This window comes from Cyclopterus lumpus, chromosome 24 (assembly GCF_009769545.1).
Source record: "Cyclopterus lumpus isolate fCycLum1 chromosome 24, fCycLum1.pri, whole genome shotgun sequence".
NCBI lineage: Eukaryota > Metazoa > Chordata > Actinopteri > Perciformes > Cyclopteridae > Cyclopterus > Cyclopterus lumpus.
This window is the reverse complement of record NC_046989.1, coordinates 3,958,052-3,975,551: the sequence shown is the minus strand read 5'-3', so window position 1 is coordinate 3,975,551 and position 17,500 is coordinate 3,958,052. Positions and strand designations below refer to the sequence as shown.

General features: G+C 46.0%; 2 protein-coding genes across 5 annotated transcripts in view; one reads left to right on the top strand and one right to left on the bottom strand.

Moving 5' to 3' along the window:
• The window catches only part of LOC117727561 (kelch-like protein 29), a 112,293-nt gene extending 106,403 nt beyond the window's left edge, over positions 1-5,890 (top strand). Inside the window, exons 12-13 of the mRNA XM_034527934.1 lie at positions 716-860; positions 5,707-5,890. Of these exons, the coding sequence (XP_034383825.1) occupies positions 716-860; positions 5,707-5,890 (329 nt within the window). The remainder of the gene's footprint in view (positions 1-715; positions 861-5,706) is intronic.
• A 3,612-nt stretch (positions 5,891-9,502) lies between these two features.
• The window catches only part of atad2b (ATPase family AAA domain containing 2B), a 54,720-nt gene continuing 46,722 nt past the window's right edge, over positions 9,503-17,500 (bottom strand). For 3 of the 4 annotated variants that reach the window (XM_034527411.1, XM_034527412.1, XM_034527413.1), the window contains exons 27-28: positions 14,395-14,523; positions 9,503-10,506 (exon numbers count right to left, since the gene is read on the bottom strand). In XM_034527411.1, coding sequence (XP_034383302.1) covers positions 10,465-10,506; positions 14,395-14,523 — 171 coding nt within the window. In that variant the 3' untranslated portion in view covers positions 9,503-10,464. Of the gene's footprint in view, positions 10,507-14,394; positions 14,524-17,500 lie in introns of those variants that run through there. The other variant, XR_004609028.1, reaches the window with a different exon arrangement.

The window sequence follows — 17,500 nt, the reverse complement described above, 5'->3', positions numbered from 1 at the left end:
TTTTTTAGATGAATTAAATATTCATCGTTTAATAATAATAATAATAATAATAACAACGACGACGACGACGATGATGATTGAGTTATTTCTGCGGTCCAAAGTGCCGGTGCATTATTCATGGCTGCTTCGTGGCTCGGCCCAGCTGCAGACGGCGCTTCCTCTTCCCACGCGTTCCATCGCATAAAAAAAAGGGGTCCGCGTTTCCATTCAGCTTCTCGTCTGCAGCCTCGACGCCTCAGAATGAATCATACAGTATCCCACCTGTTCACTCGGATATATATATATATATATTCCCAATACATGTGCACGGGGAATGTGAATCTATGGATGTGCCAGAGGGGCCGTAATGCAATTGTGAATTATTGGGACTTAGGTAACTCTTTTATATTGCTGCCGGGCCCCAAACGTACATCAGAGGGAGAGGGGGGGGGGGGGACCCAATAAAGCCTCGGTGATTCATGGACTCCACTCTTTCACTGCTTCGCCATACAGTCTCCATACATACATACATATATAAATGTATATGTCCGTTGTTTTCTCCAAAGCAATTTTGAGAACGGCACATCTGTAAAGCGATGAAGGGGATTGTTGATCATGAGTTCTGCTCCCTGGGAGCTGAAAAAAAGGGAACAAAGGGAAAAAGACAAATTGATGCCACTGAATGGAAATGTCTCTCTCTCTCTCTCTCTCTCTCTCTCTCTCTCATATCTTTTAGATAATAAATACGCCCCCGCGGTGAGTCTAAACGGTCTAATATTCATCCTGGGAGGAGCCTACGCTCGAGCCACCACCATCTACGACCCGGACAAAGGCAACATCAAGGCCGGCCCCAACATGAATCACTCCCGGCAGTTCTGCAGGTAAGAGGTCATTAACGTGGGTAAAACATGTTCGAAAAGCTCCCATTGTTACCTGCTAAGCTTCTAAAGATACCCTAAAGAGGTCCTCGTGGCTGCACAGGTACACCTGTATACACGTCGGTCCTCACGGGTACACCTGTATACACCGTCGGTCCTCCACAGGTACACCTGTATACACGTCGGTCCTCACGGGTACACCTGTATACACGTCGGTCCTCACGGGTACACCTGTATTCACCATCGGTCCTCCACAGGTACACCTGTATTCACCGTCGGTCCTCACGGGTACACCTGTATACACGGCGGTCCTCACGGGTACACCTGTATTCACCGTCGGTCCTCACGGGTACACCTGTATACACTGTCTGTCCTCACGGGTACACCTGTATTCACCGTCGGTCCTCACGGGTACACCTGTATTCACCGTCGGTCCTCACGGGTACACCTGTATACACGGCGGTCCTCACGGGTACACCTGTATTCACCGTCGGTCCTCACGGGTACACCTGTATACACTGTCTGTCCTCACGGGTACACCTGTATTCACCGTCGGTCCTCACGGGTACACCTGTATACACGTCGGTCCTCACTGGTACACCTGTATACACGTCGGTCCTCACGGGTACACCTGTATTCACCGTCGGTCCTCACGGGTACACCTGTATTCACCGTCGGTCCTCACGGGTACACCTGTATACACGGCGGTCCTCACGGGTACACCTGTATTCACCGTCGGTCCTCACGGGTACACCTGTATACACTGTCTGTCCTCCCGGGTACACCTGTATTCACCGTCGGTCCTCACGGGTACACCTGTATTCACCGTCGGTCCTCACGGGTACACCTGTATACACGGCGGTCCTCACGGGTACACCTGTATTCACCGTCGGTCCTCACGGGTACACCTGTATACACTGTCTGTCCTCACGGGTACACCTGTATTCACCGTCGGTCCTCACGGGTACACCTGTATACACGTCGGTCCTCACTGGTACACCTGTATACACGTCGGTCCTCACGGGTACACCTGTATTCACCGTCGGTCCTCACTGGTACACCTGTATACACGTCGGTCCTCACTGGTACACCTGTATACACGTCGGTCCTCACTGGTACACCTGTATTCACCGTCGGTCCTCACTGGTACACCTGTATACACCGTCGGTCCTCACGGGTACACCTGTATTCACCGTCGGTCCTCCACAGGTACACCTGTATACACGTCGGTCCTCACAGGTACACCTGTATTCACCGTCGGTCCTCCACAGGTACACCTGTATTCACCGTCGGTCCTCACGGGTACACCTGTATACACGTCGGTCCTCACGGGTACACCTGTATACACGTCGGTCCTCACGGGTACACCTGTATACACTGTCTGTCCTCACGGGTACACCTGTATTCACCGTCGGTCCTCACGGGTACACCTGTATACACGTCGGTCCTCACAGGTACACCTGTACACCTGTATCCACAGGTACACCTGTATTCACCGTCGGTCCTCACAGGTACACCTGTATACACCTTCGGTCCTCCACAGGTACACCTGTATCCACAGGTACACCTGTATACACCTTCGGTCCTCCACAGGTACACCTGTATCCACCTTCGGTCCTCCACAGGTACACCTGTATCCACAGGTACACCTGTATACACCTTCGGTCCTCCACAGGTACACCTGTATCCACAGGTACACCTGTATTAACCGTCGGTCCTCCACAGGTACATCTGTATACACCGTCGGTCCTCACAGGTACACCTGTATTCACTGTCGGTCCTCACAGGTACATCTGTATACACCGTCGGTCCTCACAGGTACACCTGTATTCACCGTCGGTCCTCACAGGTACATCTGTATACACCGTCGGTCCTCCACAGGTACACCTGTATCCACAGGTACACCTGTATACACCTTCGGTCCTCCACAGGTACACCTGTATCCATCTTCGGTCCTCCACAGGTACACCTGTATCCACAGGTACACCTGTATACACCTTCGGTCCTCCACAGGTACACCTGTATCCACAGGTACACCTGTATTAACCGTCGGTCCTCCACAGGTACATCTGTATACACCGTCGGTCCTCACAGGTACACCTGTATACACCGTCGGTCCTCACAGGTACACCTGTATTCACTGTCGGTCCTCACAGGTACATCTGTATACACCGTCGGTCCTCACAGGTACACCTGTATTCACCGTCGGTCCTCACAGGTACATCTGTATACACCGTCGGTCCTCACAGGTACACCTGTATACACGTCGGTCCTCACAGGTACACCTGTATACACGTCGGTCCTCACAGGTACACCTGTATACACTGTCGGTCCTCACAGGTACACCTGTATACACGTCGGTCCTCACAGGTACACCTGTATTCAGCGCACGGAATCAAAACAAAACCGTGCAGCTGTGAAAACTTCTGCCCCGGTAGAAATATGTATTTTTCCTAAGTTGCCGGATCAGCGGTGTCGTCCGTCACGCTGACAGAATCAAGACGGATCCGTCGTGATTTTCTTTCACAGCTCTGAATCTCTCATTTTTTTTACGAGTCATTTGTGTGTTTGTGTTGTTTTGGGGTTTTTTTGCACATAATTACGTGAGTTTGTTTGTTTTCTTGAGTTATTATTTCTTTAAGCAAGAAACTGCAGCCCACTCAACTGCAACTTTTCTTTTCTGCTACTCGTGGACGCGTAATGGCTAATAAAGGGAGATGAATGAATATTCTACCACGTCCTCATGTCCCCGTCGGCTTGAGCCACCGAGGTGTGCAGTTCGCTGGATAATGAACCCGCTTCCAGTCCAGGCCCGGGAACATTTCTTTATTTTATTTATATATTTTTTTAATTTGTCTTGTGTGCATAATCTGAGAAGGAAAGAAGCACAAAAAATACATTTGGGACGCAATTACAGGCGACGTTCCTATGCGCAGAATGTGACACATGAATCACGTCAGAGTTATCGATAAGCTAGAGAGAGAGACTGAGAGAGAGAGAGAGAGAGAGAGAGAGAGAGAGAGAGAGAGACGCTGCTATCTGCAGTGCATGCACCTCCGTGCACAGAGGAGGAGGTCGAGCAGGTCGTCGTCCAGGAGCGCTGATATTACCCCCCCCCCCCCCCCCTCAGTGGGAGCGGCGCCCGGCTTTGCCTCGCGCTCCATTTTCGGATCAGCTGTGCAGTACACTCTGAGTAGATATATTCTTTATGTAATAATCTGTTACATTCCCGACAGTGTTGTGAGTGTGTGTGTGTGTGTGTGTGTGTGTGCGTGTGTGCGTGCACCTCGTGTACATGCAGATCGCTCCTAACCCCGATAGGAGTACAAAGCCTTAATCAGCTTACAGACCAAGTTTTAATCCTTTCCGCACACAAACTCCTGTTTCTGTTTCTCATATCTAATGAAAACATTTGTAGAGATATTTGTTTTTTCATTAGTTTTCTCTCTCTCGCCCTCGAGGTGTGTGTGTGTGTGTGTGTGTGTGTGTGTGTGTTCGTGTTCCCCCCCCTTCCTGCCACACAAAGTAGCCTGTGTGAGCGATGCCAAACAATCTCAGACCCGATCAGCAAGTTCATGGAGTACAGCCCCCCCCCCCCCCCCCCCCCCACCCACCCACACACTAACAAGTTAGTACAGTATGTTGTAAACATTTTTTTTTAAATAGCATCGTTATGGTATAATATGTCATAAAAACTAATTGTATCATCATATGGCATAAATAAGGGATGCTATGCTAGGCTATGCTAGCATGCTATGCTTTAACTTGTTTATGAGCTCCTATACTATGACGTAAAGATTCCATAAAAAGTCACAGTGTTGAAGTCACAGCATGTTATTACACGTTCGTCATAGTATGCCGTGAGTAAGAAGTCGTCGTATAGTATTTCATTAAATAAAGTTGTAGTATTGTACGTCATAAAGTCAGATTCTACCGCGTCTCCTAGCTGTCTTACAATCGTCATATCAGTCACATTAGCTGAAACTTAATTCCACCTAATTATCTTCCTTGTTCTTTCAGTGGGAAGCGGCAGCGAGCGTTGTTAGATCTGCAGTCTGTAAGATAATGAATAAAGGTATAATGCGCAAAAATAAAATATAAAAAATGTATTTTAGACCGTCTTCAAACATGCATTCTCTGCAGGAGGCAGCGACTCTGGTTGTATAGAAGTCTATGTTTCATGTGTTAAATCTGCATTCTCTCTCCTGACCACCAGGGGGCGACTCCTCTGGTTTTATAGAAGTCTACGCTTCATGTGTTAAAGCTGCATTCTCTCTACTGGCCACCAGGGGGCGACGCTTCTGGTTGTATAGAAGTCTACGCTTCATGTGTTAAAGCTGCATTCTCTCTCCTGACCACCTGGGGCCGACTCCTCTGGTTGTATAGAAGTCTACGCTTCATGTGTTAAAGCTGGATTCTCTCTCCTGACCACCAGGGGGCGACTCCTCTGGTTGTATAGAAGTCTACGCTTCATGTGTTAAAGCTGGATTCTCTCTCCTGACCACCAGGGGGCGACTACTCTGGTTGTATAGAAGTCTACGCTTCATGTGTTAAAGCTGGATTCTCTCTCCTGACCACCAGGGGGCGACTCCTCTGGTTGTATAGAAGTCTACGCTTCATGTGTTAAAGCTGGATTCTCTCTCCTGACCACCAGGGGGCGACTCCTCTGGTTGTATAGAAGTCTATGCTTCATGTGTTTAAAATTGGCCTAAAAATGCCTCGATGCTCACAAATTGAAATGAAACGAAAGAACTTGAACATAAAGAGTTAATTGTTTAGATTTTTCTAACTCTTTTTTTTTTTTTAAAAAGGGGCGTTAACCAAACTAACCCTGCGTCTTCCTCGGCAGCGCCGTGATCGTGGACGGGAAGATCTACGCCACCGGAGGCATCGTGAGCAGCGAGGGTCCGGCCCTCGGCAACATGGAGACCTTTGACCCCTGCGCCAACACGTGGACGCTGCTGCAGTCGCTGCCCTGCCCGCTCTTCAGGCACGGCTGCGTGGTCATCAAGAAGTACATTCAGAGCGGCTGAGAGAGGGGGCGGAGCTTGGGGGGTCGGTGACCTCTGGACTTTTTTTTTTTTTCGCTCTTTTTTTTTTTGTTACTCGTCCCCGCCTCCCAGAAAGAATAAAAACAACAACAACAACAAAAAGCCCCGTGCAGAATGTACTCATGTTCACCTCCTCGGCCATGTCAGGTGACCTCGGCCATGTCAGGTGACCTCACCTCCAGTACTGTGTGTGTGTGTGTCATGTTGGCGGTTCATCCTCTCATCCAACACGGCACAGGGGCCCTCGTGGTAAAAGTCGTCATTGTTACCCCCCCCCCCCCCCCCCCCCGTATTCCTTTACTACACTCGGACTGAACAGGCATCACAGATCCAGATATTTTGTCCCCTTTCTTTGAGAGTTTTGTTCAACAGGTGTCGGCCATTCGTTGGTTTGTTTGTGGTGTATAAACAATAATTTGTATTACAGGAAGTGAAGGAAATGCTTCGCCAGGTGTGTTTCTCCCCCTCCCCCCCCCCCCTCTCCCCCCCCCCCCCCCCCCCCCCCCCCTCTCCCCCCCTCTCCCCCTTCCTGTCGGGAGGCAGACCTCCGACTGCGATTTACGAGGCGATTTGAAAACCAGATTATGAACTGTGTGTAACCCGGTTCCTTTTTAACGACCTGCTAAAACACGAGGAAACCCCATCAAATCTGGATCAGGTGGGGTTTAAAAAGTGTCTTCAGTGTTCCAGTGAAATCTCATCTGGAGGATGAGTGGCTTGTTTTTGTTTTTCTTTCCCTTCGATTCATCCTCTCTGGGGCGAGAGAGCACTACATTCAGAGAGAGAGAGATCCTTCTCCCACTGACCTCTGATCAGATGTTAAAGTTGGGACGGAAACAAAAGCACAATAATCACCTGTGACTGTTGATCTTTTCATCCGGTTTTTTCCACCTTCTTTTATGTTTTATACAACAACAACAACAACAGCGTTTCATTGCAACCCTTCAAATGATTATTTTTTTGGGGGGTTTATTCTGTAAATACAGGAAGGAAATATGTATATTTTAAAAAAACAAAAACCTGAAGGCAATTCTGTATAAATGTTTTTAGAAAAAAAAAATACTTGATAGGTTGGATTCAAAAATGGTATGTCTGTAAATCTGTACCCAAAAAGGGAGAAATTACCAATTATTATTGAAACCTAATACATATACAGAACATGAACACGTTGTCGCGTCTTCTTTTTTTGGGTATACTGTTTAAATGAATATTCTGATATGTATTTTTAACCCAGAACATGCAACTAAACTGCTTCCAATAGGTAAAAATATGAAACTACAGGTAAGAATTCCTTTTATTCTGCATTTCAAAATAAATAAAAAAAAAAATACACAAAATATACAGTTTGCACCTTTTTATTCAAGTATATCACAGCAGTTTATTTGAGAAATACAGTAAATGTTTAATTTAAAATATTAACTTACACTAAAGTAACAGTTGTTGAACAGGTGTGTTTTAAGTCACAAAGCAAACAGAACCGACTACGGGAAAAAAGAAGAAGAAAAAAAGTCCTAAAAGTTAAAAACTGAGTGAAAAAAGAACCAAAACGTTTTTAAACCCCTCTGTAGTGTCAACTACCAGACAAAAATTGGTTGTTAGTCCAAACTGGCTACAATTTATTTTAATTTTTTATAATAAGAAAGGAAGATCGCAATGTATGACATTTAAACTACCCATATTTTTATTTTATTTTTTTTGGTTTACTTAAATTCATTAAAAAAGAAAAGGAAATCGGTTTCTCTTCCCGGGACGGAGCGCCGAGTCTCAAAAGAAAAACACCAGAACAATGAAATAAATACGAGTTGAACGAGCGTGTGTTTGAACCTGAGAGACCTGTAAACCCCCCCCCCACCCCCCCCCACACACACACACACACACACACACACACACACACACACACGCCAAATAAACCTGCTACGCAATATTCAGCCAAATTGTTAAAAGCGGAGTCCGGATTGGTTAAAAAAAATGTTTAAACGTACAAAAAAAGGACAGATCGACTTTGAGTATTTAGGTGTTAAAAACGTGTTTAATAATAAATAATCTGAATCATGAGATGAAAATCTGCACACACACAAAAAAAAAAAGAAAAAAATGCTGAATTTGAAAATATAGGCGATGGATAAAGAGGCAGAGAACAGGGGGGGGGGGGGTGATATTAAGGATGATCCCTCCTAGGAATTAAAGAGAACCTGAAACTAAAGTATAAAATATACAGTTCATCATCATCTGGCTCAAACATGCATAACAATCGGAGAGAAGTCAACACACTCTTGGATTATTTCACTGGTCTGGTACCTTTTGATGGTACAACAGTACTTCGGGGGGGGAGGGGGGGGGGAGATGAGAATACTGTTGGTTATTTATTTATTATTTTTTTGTACCCAGTAAACAGTTTTCGGATTTTTAAAATAAATTAAGCTGAGGTAGCGTCGGTTTTTCTCTCTCCGCGGTCGTCCCAAGTGCTAAAGCTGTCGTTTGCATATGGCGTTCGCTCGTTTGTCAGCCGGAGTCTGAGGAATGAAAAGGGGGGGGGGGGGGGGGGGGGGTCAGAGGTCACCAACAGGCCTGGACTGAAGAGGGGAAAGAGAAAAAGGGGGGCGTGGCCTCTTTTCCGAGAAGCAAATCCAGCTCTCGTCTGACGTCGAGAAAAACTGATGTAATAAATCCATAAAGTCGGTACACACACACACACACACACACACGAGTTTTGAGAGGAGGACCAAAAAAATAAAAATGAAATAAAGTAATGTGATGACGGGCACTGCCTAGAATGGCCTTGTTCATTATGGATTCACATGCAAAAGATCTCAACTTGTAAACAAAAACAAACAAAAAAAAGTGTAAAAAAAAGAATCAAATACACAAAATAACACGTTGGTTGTCTAATATAATTTTTTTTTTTCTTCTTAGGGAGTGGGAGAACACGTATTCACAATTATTCGGATTTATTGTTGCATATGGAAAAACTGAAGGAAAAGCTGGTGTTTTCGACCTCTTCTTACAAGTCTGGGCTTTTTTTTTTTTAACGTGAATACATTTAAAATATCGCGGGGGGGGGGGGGGGGAATAAAAAATTCAAGTGCTTGGGCGTATCTGGCCAGACACGTAAGTGCTCCTCCCTGATCTGAGCTCGTATTCGGGGGTTTAAAGTCAATTTGTTTCTAGGTTGTTGGGTGTTTTCCTCCCTCAAGGTCACTGTGACCTCAGTGGTTAGACCCCCACATCAACTTGGAGCCGGTTCATTGCCACAAGAAGTAAATAATTCAACATTTTTTTAATAATATCAGTTCCTTCTTTTTTTAAATTTATTATTATTATTTTTTTTAAATAAGGCACACGCTAGGCAGTGCAAACTCTAGACGCATTGCGATTCATACGGCAGGTCCAGGTCCAGGTCCAGGTCCAGGTCCAGGTCCAGGTCCAGGTCCAGGTCCAGGTCCAGGTCCTCAGACTGTTTAGAACGTGACTATTTGCTTAGAACGCTGAGAAGCGGTTGTGCAGCCGACGCGCCGCTCGTTCACCGGTGACTCTCAGACGAATACTGGGGGGGGGGGGGGGGGGGGGGGGGGGAGAGAGGGTCGAGGGAAGGGGGAGGGGCCAGGAAGGGGGGCTCTCCATACCCGACGGCGGCGGTGATGACGAGGACGTAATGGCTCCTCGTCCTGCTGTGCTAAAACCTCATCGAATTTGCGTCCGCACGGAAAACTTCTTTGTAAACTGTTGATGTTGAATTAATCAAGTAGTAAAAATGGCAGAAAGACGGAGACGCACACCAGAGCGGCGCCAGCGGCAACAACCGGCCTGTGACGAAGCACTTCACTTGTGGGGGGGGGATATGGGGGGGGGGGGCGGCGGCGGTTTGGTGATTGGAACATTAAACCGCCCTCGTCTCCTAGCGGCACTCCGCATTCACACTTCTGCTGGTGAGGATCTGGGCGAGTGTGTGCGTGTGCGTTTCTGTGTGTGTGTTTGTATAAAATACATGCATCCCCAAGTATCAGAGTGTGTGTGTGTGTGTGTGTGTGTGTGTGTGCACAGCCTGCTCCGCGGGGGGAGGGGCGGCCAGGTTGCGATATGACATCACCCGATCTGTTGGTTTTTGCAAGTCATCCAAGTTAAGTAAGAAGTCCCAAGAGCAGCATGGATGAAAGTTAGGATAGCACCCGAGTAGCACCAGGGTTGCCCGTCACAGTTGGTGTGTGTGTGTGTGTGTGTGTGTGTGTGTGTGTGTGTGTGTGTGCGTGTGTGACTGACACACCTCCAGGTGTTTGGTTTGTGTAGAAAGGGTCTGGATCTGGCCAGGTTCCTGAGACGATAGCACCATTGAATGTCTCTGTCCTCAACGTCGTCCTCGTTGTGTCGCCTCTCAGCAAGAAGAGGGCGCTCTGTGTGTGTGTGTGTGTGTGTGTGTGTGTGTGTGTGTGTGTGTGTGTGTGTGTGTGTGTGTGTGTGTGTCGAGCACTTTGAAGCTCCTCCGCTCTCTCAGTTTGTGTGTGTCTTTGTGGTCCCGGGCTGTTTCAGGATCTACCTGATAAAAAGGTATTCTCTCCGTCTCACAGGAATGTATCAAAATGCTGGATTCTCCCCTCCATCTCCTGCACAGAGACACAAACACACACACACACACACACACACACACGTTAAACACACGTCAACACTGCAGAACTCCGATGTGCGCACAAAGCATCTGTGTCGCCGTGGTTTCAATATTACTTTGACGATCTCCCACAACAAACAACAGCTTTCAGCGTGATGAACGACGCAGAGAGAAGCTGTGCTGGAGATTCTGTCTCTGCGTGAAACACAGCGGAGTTTTGACGCTGACTAAATCTGAGCCGAGCCGGAGGGGGGAGGGGGGGGAGGGAGGGAGGGAGGGAGAGAGAGAGAGAGACGGAGGGAGAGAGAAAGAGAGGGAGGGAGGGAGAGGGAGGGAGAGAGGGGAGGGAGAGATGGAGGGGGAGGGAGAGAGAGACGGAGAGAGAGAGAGAGAGGGAGAGAGAGGGAGGGAGGGAGAGAGGGAGAGAGGGGAGGGAGAGATGGAGGGGGAGGGAGAGAGAGACGGAGAGAGAGAGAGGGAGAGAGAGAGGGAGGGGGAGTGGTAGGGAGAGAGCGAGAGGGAGGGGGAGAGAGAGAGAGAGAGACGGAGGGAGAGAGAGAGGGAGAGAGAGAGAGGGAGAGAGAGAGAGGGAGGGAGAGGGAGAGAAAGAGACAGAGGGAGAGAAAGAGACGGAGGGAGGGAGAGAGAGAGAGAGACGGAGGGAGAGAGTGGTAGGGAGAGAGCGAGAGCGAGGGGGAGAGAGAGAGAGACGGAGGGAGAGAGTGTGTGTGTGTGTGTGTGTGTGTGTGTGTGTGTGTGTGTGTGTGTGTGTGTGTGTTCTCTCTGGTCTGAATGGCAGTGAGTCAGACGCCGCTACGAGATCCAGATTTTCAGAAAAAAACCTACAGGAAAAGTTCAACTTACTCTTTTCTTTTGTCGGCATTGAATCCACTAAGAGCAACAATCTGCTTCTAGCCGGGAAGAAGAACTCTAATGCGAAAATGCTGTCATTTTTAAATGTAAAACATTTAAAATAATTTCTTGTATTGATACTAAATTGAGTATTTCTGGACTTAAAAATATTAAAAAATATATTAAATGTTATATATAAATAAATATAGTTATTTATGAATACATATTTATTTCTGAATAAATATTTATGTGTTATATATAAATAAATATTTATTTATGAATAAATATTTATCTATGAATAAATATGTATATATGAATATTTATATATATATAAATAAATATGCATGTATAAATAAATATTTATATATAAATAAATATTCATATATAAATAAATATTCGTATAAATAAATATGAATATACATTTATTCATATAGGATATTTACTTGTATAGAAATATTTATGTAGAAATATATATTCATATAGAAATATTTATTTATATAGAAATGTATGTGTAATTTGTGTTACATTTTTTTACTTCTTCTTACTATGAAAATAGGCCACGAACGCATGTGAAAATTGAAAATTGAAACTCATCAGGTGTTAAACTCTCAGGGTCAACCTGTTTCCTGCGTCGTTGTCATGGTTACATCCGGTAGAACCACCTGTGGAACACCTCGTTCTTTGTCGACAGGTGGCATTGAATCCACAACAACTCACAAAAGACCAACTGATCCTCTCGTGGCCACGTCGTCTCTTTTTCAAGTTATAATATAAGTTATATATATCAGTTAAGTACTTTATCACACACACACACACACACACACACACACACCAAACCATCAACACCAGGTCGCCCACAAGCTGTGAATCTCATACCATGTTCAGCCACATCCGCACACACACACACGCACGCACGCACGCACGCACGCACGCACGCACGCACGCACGCACGCACGCACGCACGCACGCACGCACGCACGCACGCACGCACGCACGCACGCACGCACGCACGCACACGCACGCACACGCACGCACATGCACGCGAGTTCGAGTTTGAACCGGTCGTCTCCTCTTCCGCCTCGGTTACCGATTCAGTCTCATTTCCCAGATCAAATTTCCCACAACCCCCTCCGAGAGAACTGGGGGGGGGGTTCTCCGCAGAGTGTGTGTGTGTGTGTGTGTGTGTGTGTGTGTGTGTAAGAAAGCCAAAAACAACAACAACAATGTTTTTTGTCGAGTTGAGAGAGAACAATCAAGTGTATCGTGTCTGTATGAAGGTGGGTTTTCTTAAAGCTCTCTCAATGATGAGGCCTCGGGGCTGCATTGAATCCGATGTCTCCGCCGGAGGATTTGCTGTTGTCCTTATGCGACAACAACAACAACAAAAAGGTACAAAACATCGTGAGAGAGGAGGTCTCAAAAGAAGTCCGACGTCGGAAGCGGATGTTTACCTTTAATAATATTTGGAGGACACGGTCAGCTACGTTTTTAAATCGTCCATCTGCTCGAATAACAAAAATTTCGCAATACACACGGCCTCCGATGTTGCTTTTCCATAAACAAGCAAAACAGAAGAAAACAACAACAAAAACCTGCGGATACCCGTCCGCCTTCGGCTACTTCGACCGGTGGCACGTGCAGCTTCTGGCACATTCAGGTTTAAAAAAAAAAAAAAGAAAATAAAAAAAGGTCAACGGCTCTTAAAATTGCCGTCTGAGGGTATTGCGCAACGCGAGCGTCAATTTGTGGGAACGTAGTTGGCGTGTTGTTGTGTACAGGGGGCAGCGATGGTCCCTCTGGCTTTTAACTGGAAGGAGGGTGTAGTCCACTCCCATCTGCTGAAAGGTCAGCTCTTCTGGAAGGCCGAGACAAGCCGTGCCCGGAGGAGGGGGGGAGGAGGGGGGGGGAGTAAGGGAGACAAATGTAGGGACACGCTCCATTTCACTCGTCTCCACGCCGCAGAAACAAGCGCCGCGCGCTGCAACATTAAGTGGGAATGGCTTCGGCCGGCACACTGAGTACATACGAGTGTGTGTGTGTGCGTATGTTTGGAGGGGGAGGGAGGTTTTATATTCCTCCGGGGGGGGGGGGGGGGGGGGGGGAAGAGGAGGAAAAAGGAGATGACCTGCCGCCGAGTCGAAATGTGTGTTGGAAGTGCGGGCAAAACAAAACACGTGCCAAGCGAGCTGACATTTCTGCTCTGGAAACACCAATTTAGGGCGGCAGTGTGAGATGAACGTGCCCCCCCCCCCCCCCACACACTCCTCCTCCAGCCGGCCTGTCGACAGGCGGCACCACCTGGCTGACTGCTCTCTCCCTGACAGCCTTGACAGCCAGTTCTGGCTACCGGCGCCGGGACGCCGCCATTCCTGGCCCCCGCTGTCTGCTACTGACATCCGGCGGCGGCGGATGACCAGATGGGATTCTGGGAAAAATATACAGCTGCTTTTTTTTTTTTTTCTCTCTCTCTCTCTCTCTCTGTATATGGAACACTGTCAGGAGAGTTTTTAAAAAATCGTAAAACGCCCTCAGCGGCGAGTCGCCGGTTCAATTCCCTGCCGGCCGGACGGTTTGCTGCATATCGTTCTCCTCTTCTCTTTCCACACATTTCCAATTATTCTAACTTTTTTTTTTTTTTTTTTAAAATGGCATACTATATATACTATGACCTTAGAAAAAAAAAAAAAATAATTGAAGATGTACTCTAACTTTTTATGACATTTCTATGGCATACTACAGTATGAATTTTTTATGATATTTTAATGGCAAGCTATACTGTGATTTCTTTTTTTTTTTTATACATACTATATATATAATATGGTCTTTTTATGACATAAAAAAAAAATCGACCCACGGTAATACGAGCAAAGAAATGCAACCGGAGAGAAGGCCGTTCAAGGCGTGTGCCCCAATGCATCCTGGGATATGTAGGCACTGGCTGCACGTCAGCCTCAACTTTTTCTCTTTTCAAGCTGCTGATTATTTCCTCTGATTATTTTTAATATTTTCTGCCGGTGCGGCGTGCGGCGCTCACCTCCAGTAGCCTGGTCTTGTCGTACTCCCTGCGGTGTCTGTAGATGCACTGGCTGAGGAGGGAGTACAGTCTCTCCAGCTGCTCCACGCTGTAGCCCTCGCTCTTCATCACCACCGTATCCAATAGCGCCTGGGGGGGGGGGGGGGGGGGGGTGAAGACACACAGATTTGTTAAAAAAAAAAATATATAATAATCAGAATATCCCAAAACGTGTAGAGGCGATGATGATATAAAGTGGCCGCGCGGGCTGACGTGTTGAAATTAAGCATTTTGGAGGTCAGCTCTAATTTCAAAAGCAATTAAGATCAGAGTGACAGCTAATTTAGGCTAATCATAATTAGAACCAAGTTTACATTTCGCTGCTACTTTAATTAAAACATTCTGGACAGTCGAAAAGGCCCTTTTAATTGACCCGTTTCTCACATTTTGCCCGAGCCAAAGCCTCCGTGTGTGTGTGCGTTTGAACACGCCGCTCATCAGAATGCACGGACTGACACGGCAACGGTCACAATAATTAAAGTTACCATCATCGACGCAAGGCAAATAGAGCAACTGGCAGTGTGTGTGTGTGTGTGTGTGTGTGTGTGTGTGTGTGTGTGTGTGACCACACACGACCGAGGCAATGTCAAGATTAATAAAAACCTGGATGTTTGTCAGAGCCTCTCATCAGCAGGACGTCTGAGAGATAATTGCAGTGGGTCAGAGTCAAAAGGGTTAGCGCTGTATTAAATAAGCCGACCGGCGTTTCTTTGGCAACGACAGAACAGTTGTCTCGATTAAAAAAAAAAAAAAAGAGGAAAAAAACGCCGACGGAAACAAAACACTTGAGCAGAAACTTAAAACTCACGGACACAAAAAATTTGACCCCTCGAGAGCAAAACGCTTGACTGTTTTTAATGGCATGTTTTTTCCACTATTTTTTTTTTTTGTATCCACCGGGACTGCAGAATTTGGAAAACTTTCAAACAAATTTATTATAAAGTTATTAGTGCATCGTCGTTTTTAATACGTGTCACGGAAAAAAACACAAAAAAAACGCCAGCAGGAGCGCGGAAACGACACCCCCGTTACGTGGATCGGACACGTTCCTCAGGTACAGGCTGCAAAATAAAAAATAAATCAATTTGAAAAAGTGTCACAACTCGTGATGAAAAAAGAGGCCCTTTTAAGATCACATCCCTGGTCATATCGTGCAGCTATTTAACAATATATGCACATATAAATGCTAAAAAAAAAGCATCTATTTCTTTGTACTTTTACTTTGAAATCCTGTAAATACGACCAATTTTCAACCAATCGGCATTGTGACGTTCATCCGTCAATCAGTCCGCAACGCTAACGCTGCGTTCACACTATTTAAACACTTTTAACCCGAGTTTAAAGTAAAATGAGCGGAGAAAGAAGAGGAGAAAAAGTCTCCCCGATTCCCTCTTCGTGCTCAGTCACCGAAAAGATATATATATATATATATATTTTTTCCACTCGTCTTTTGGTAATGGAGTAGATAATGCCTTTTCAGACAATCACACTTCTATAACTTAATCTGGCGGAGCAGCAGGTAACACGCCTCCAACCTCTAATAACCCCGGAGGTCCCTCGACAAATAAAGAAGCCGAGAACACGAAGAACTTCTCTAATATTCAGAATCCTCTTCAGAGTGACGGGGGAGCGTATTTTTATTGGATTCTTCTTATAAATATATATAAAAAAATTTTTTTTTTTTAAAAGGGTAACTCTTGCGTAACGTCGAGACGCCTATTTTTAAACAAAAAAAGCTTTTAATTGGCGTCATTGCGACTCCAGACGTGGAATAATGTGGACGACCTTCCGTTCATCGCGCCGCCGTCTCGTCCTTTAAGTGCATTTCACCATTTAAGAGTGCGTTGTCTCACTTTCTGGTTCTTTTAATGTTTTATAGAAGGCTCTCCTCACCTCTGCCTCCACCAACACTTTCCTCTTCCTCCACCTCCTCCTCCTCCTCCTCCTCTTCCTCTTCTTGTTACATGTTCCTCCCTTTATAGCCTCTCTCTTAGTTTTATTCTCCTCACTGTTGGCTAGTTGATTGCAGCGTTGTAGTTCCCAGCCCCTGTCAGCTTGATCGGTCGGTGTGTGTGTGTGTGTGTGTGTGTGTGTGTGTGTGTGTGTGTGTGTGTGTGTGTGTGTGTGTGTGTGTGTGTGTGTGTGTGTGTGTGTGTGTGTGTGTGTTCAGTGATTGAGTGAGCTCACTGGACACAAAAGGGCAGTAATCCCATGCGTTAAAGACTACTACTGACATGGACCATTTAACCTCCTCCCTCCTCTCCTTTAGGCCAGTCTAATACTGGTTTAAGGCAGTCTAATACTGGTTTAAGGTAGTCTCATACTGGTTTAAGGCAATCTATTACTGGTTTAAGGCAATCTATTACTGGTTTAAGGCAGTCTCATACTGGTTTAAGGCAGTCTCATACTGGTTTAAGGCAGTCTAATACTGGTTTAAGGTAGTCTCATACTGGTTTAAGGCAATCTATTACTGGTTTAAGGCAATCTATTACTGGTTTAAGGCAGTCTCATACTGGTTTAAGGCAGTGTAATACTGGTTTAGGCCAGTCTAATACTGGTTTAAGGTAGTCTAATACTGGTTTAAGGTAGTCTCATACTGGTTTAAGGCAATCTATTACTGGTTTAAGGCAATCTATTACTGGTTTAAGGCAGTCTCATACTGGTTTAAGGCAGTCTCATACTGGTTTAGGCCAGTCTAATACTGGTTTACGGTAGTCTAATACTGGTTTAAGGCAGTCTAATACTCGTCTAAGGCAGTATAAAACTAGTTTAAGGCAGTCCATTACTGGTTTAAGGCAGTCTCATACTGGTTTAAGGCAGTGTAATACTGGTTTAGGCCAGTCTAATACTGGTTTACGGTAGTCTAATACTGGTTTAAGGCAGTCTCATACTGGTTTAAGGCAGTGTAATACTGGTTTAGGCCAGTCTAATACTGGTTTAAGGCAGTCTAATACTCGTCTAAGGCAGTCTAAAACTAGTTTAAGGCAGTCCATTACTGGTTTAAGGCAGTCTCATACTGGTTTAAGGCAATCTATTAATGGTTTAAGGCAGTCTCATACTGGTTTAA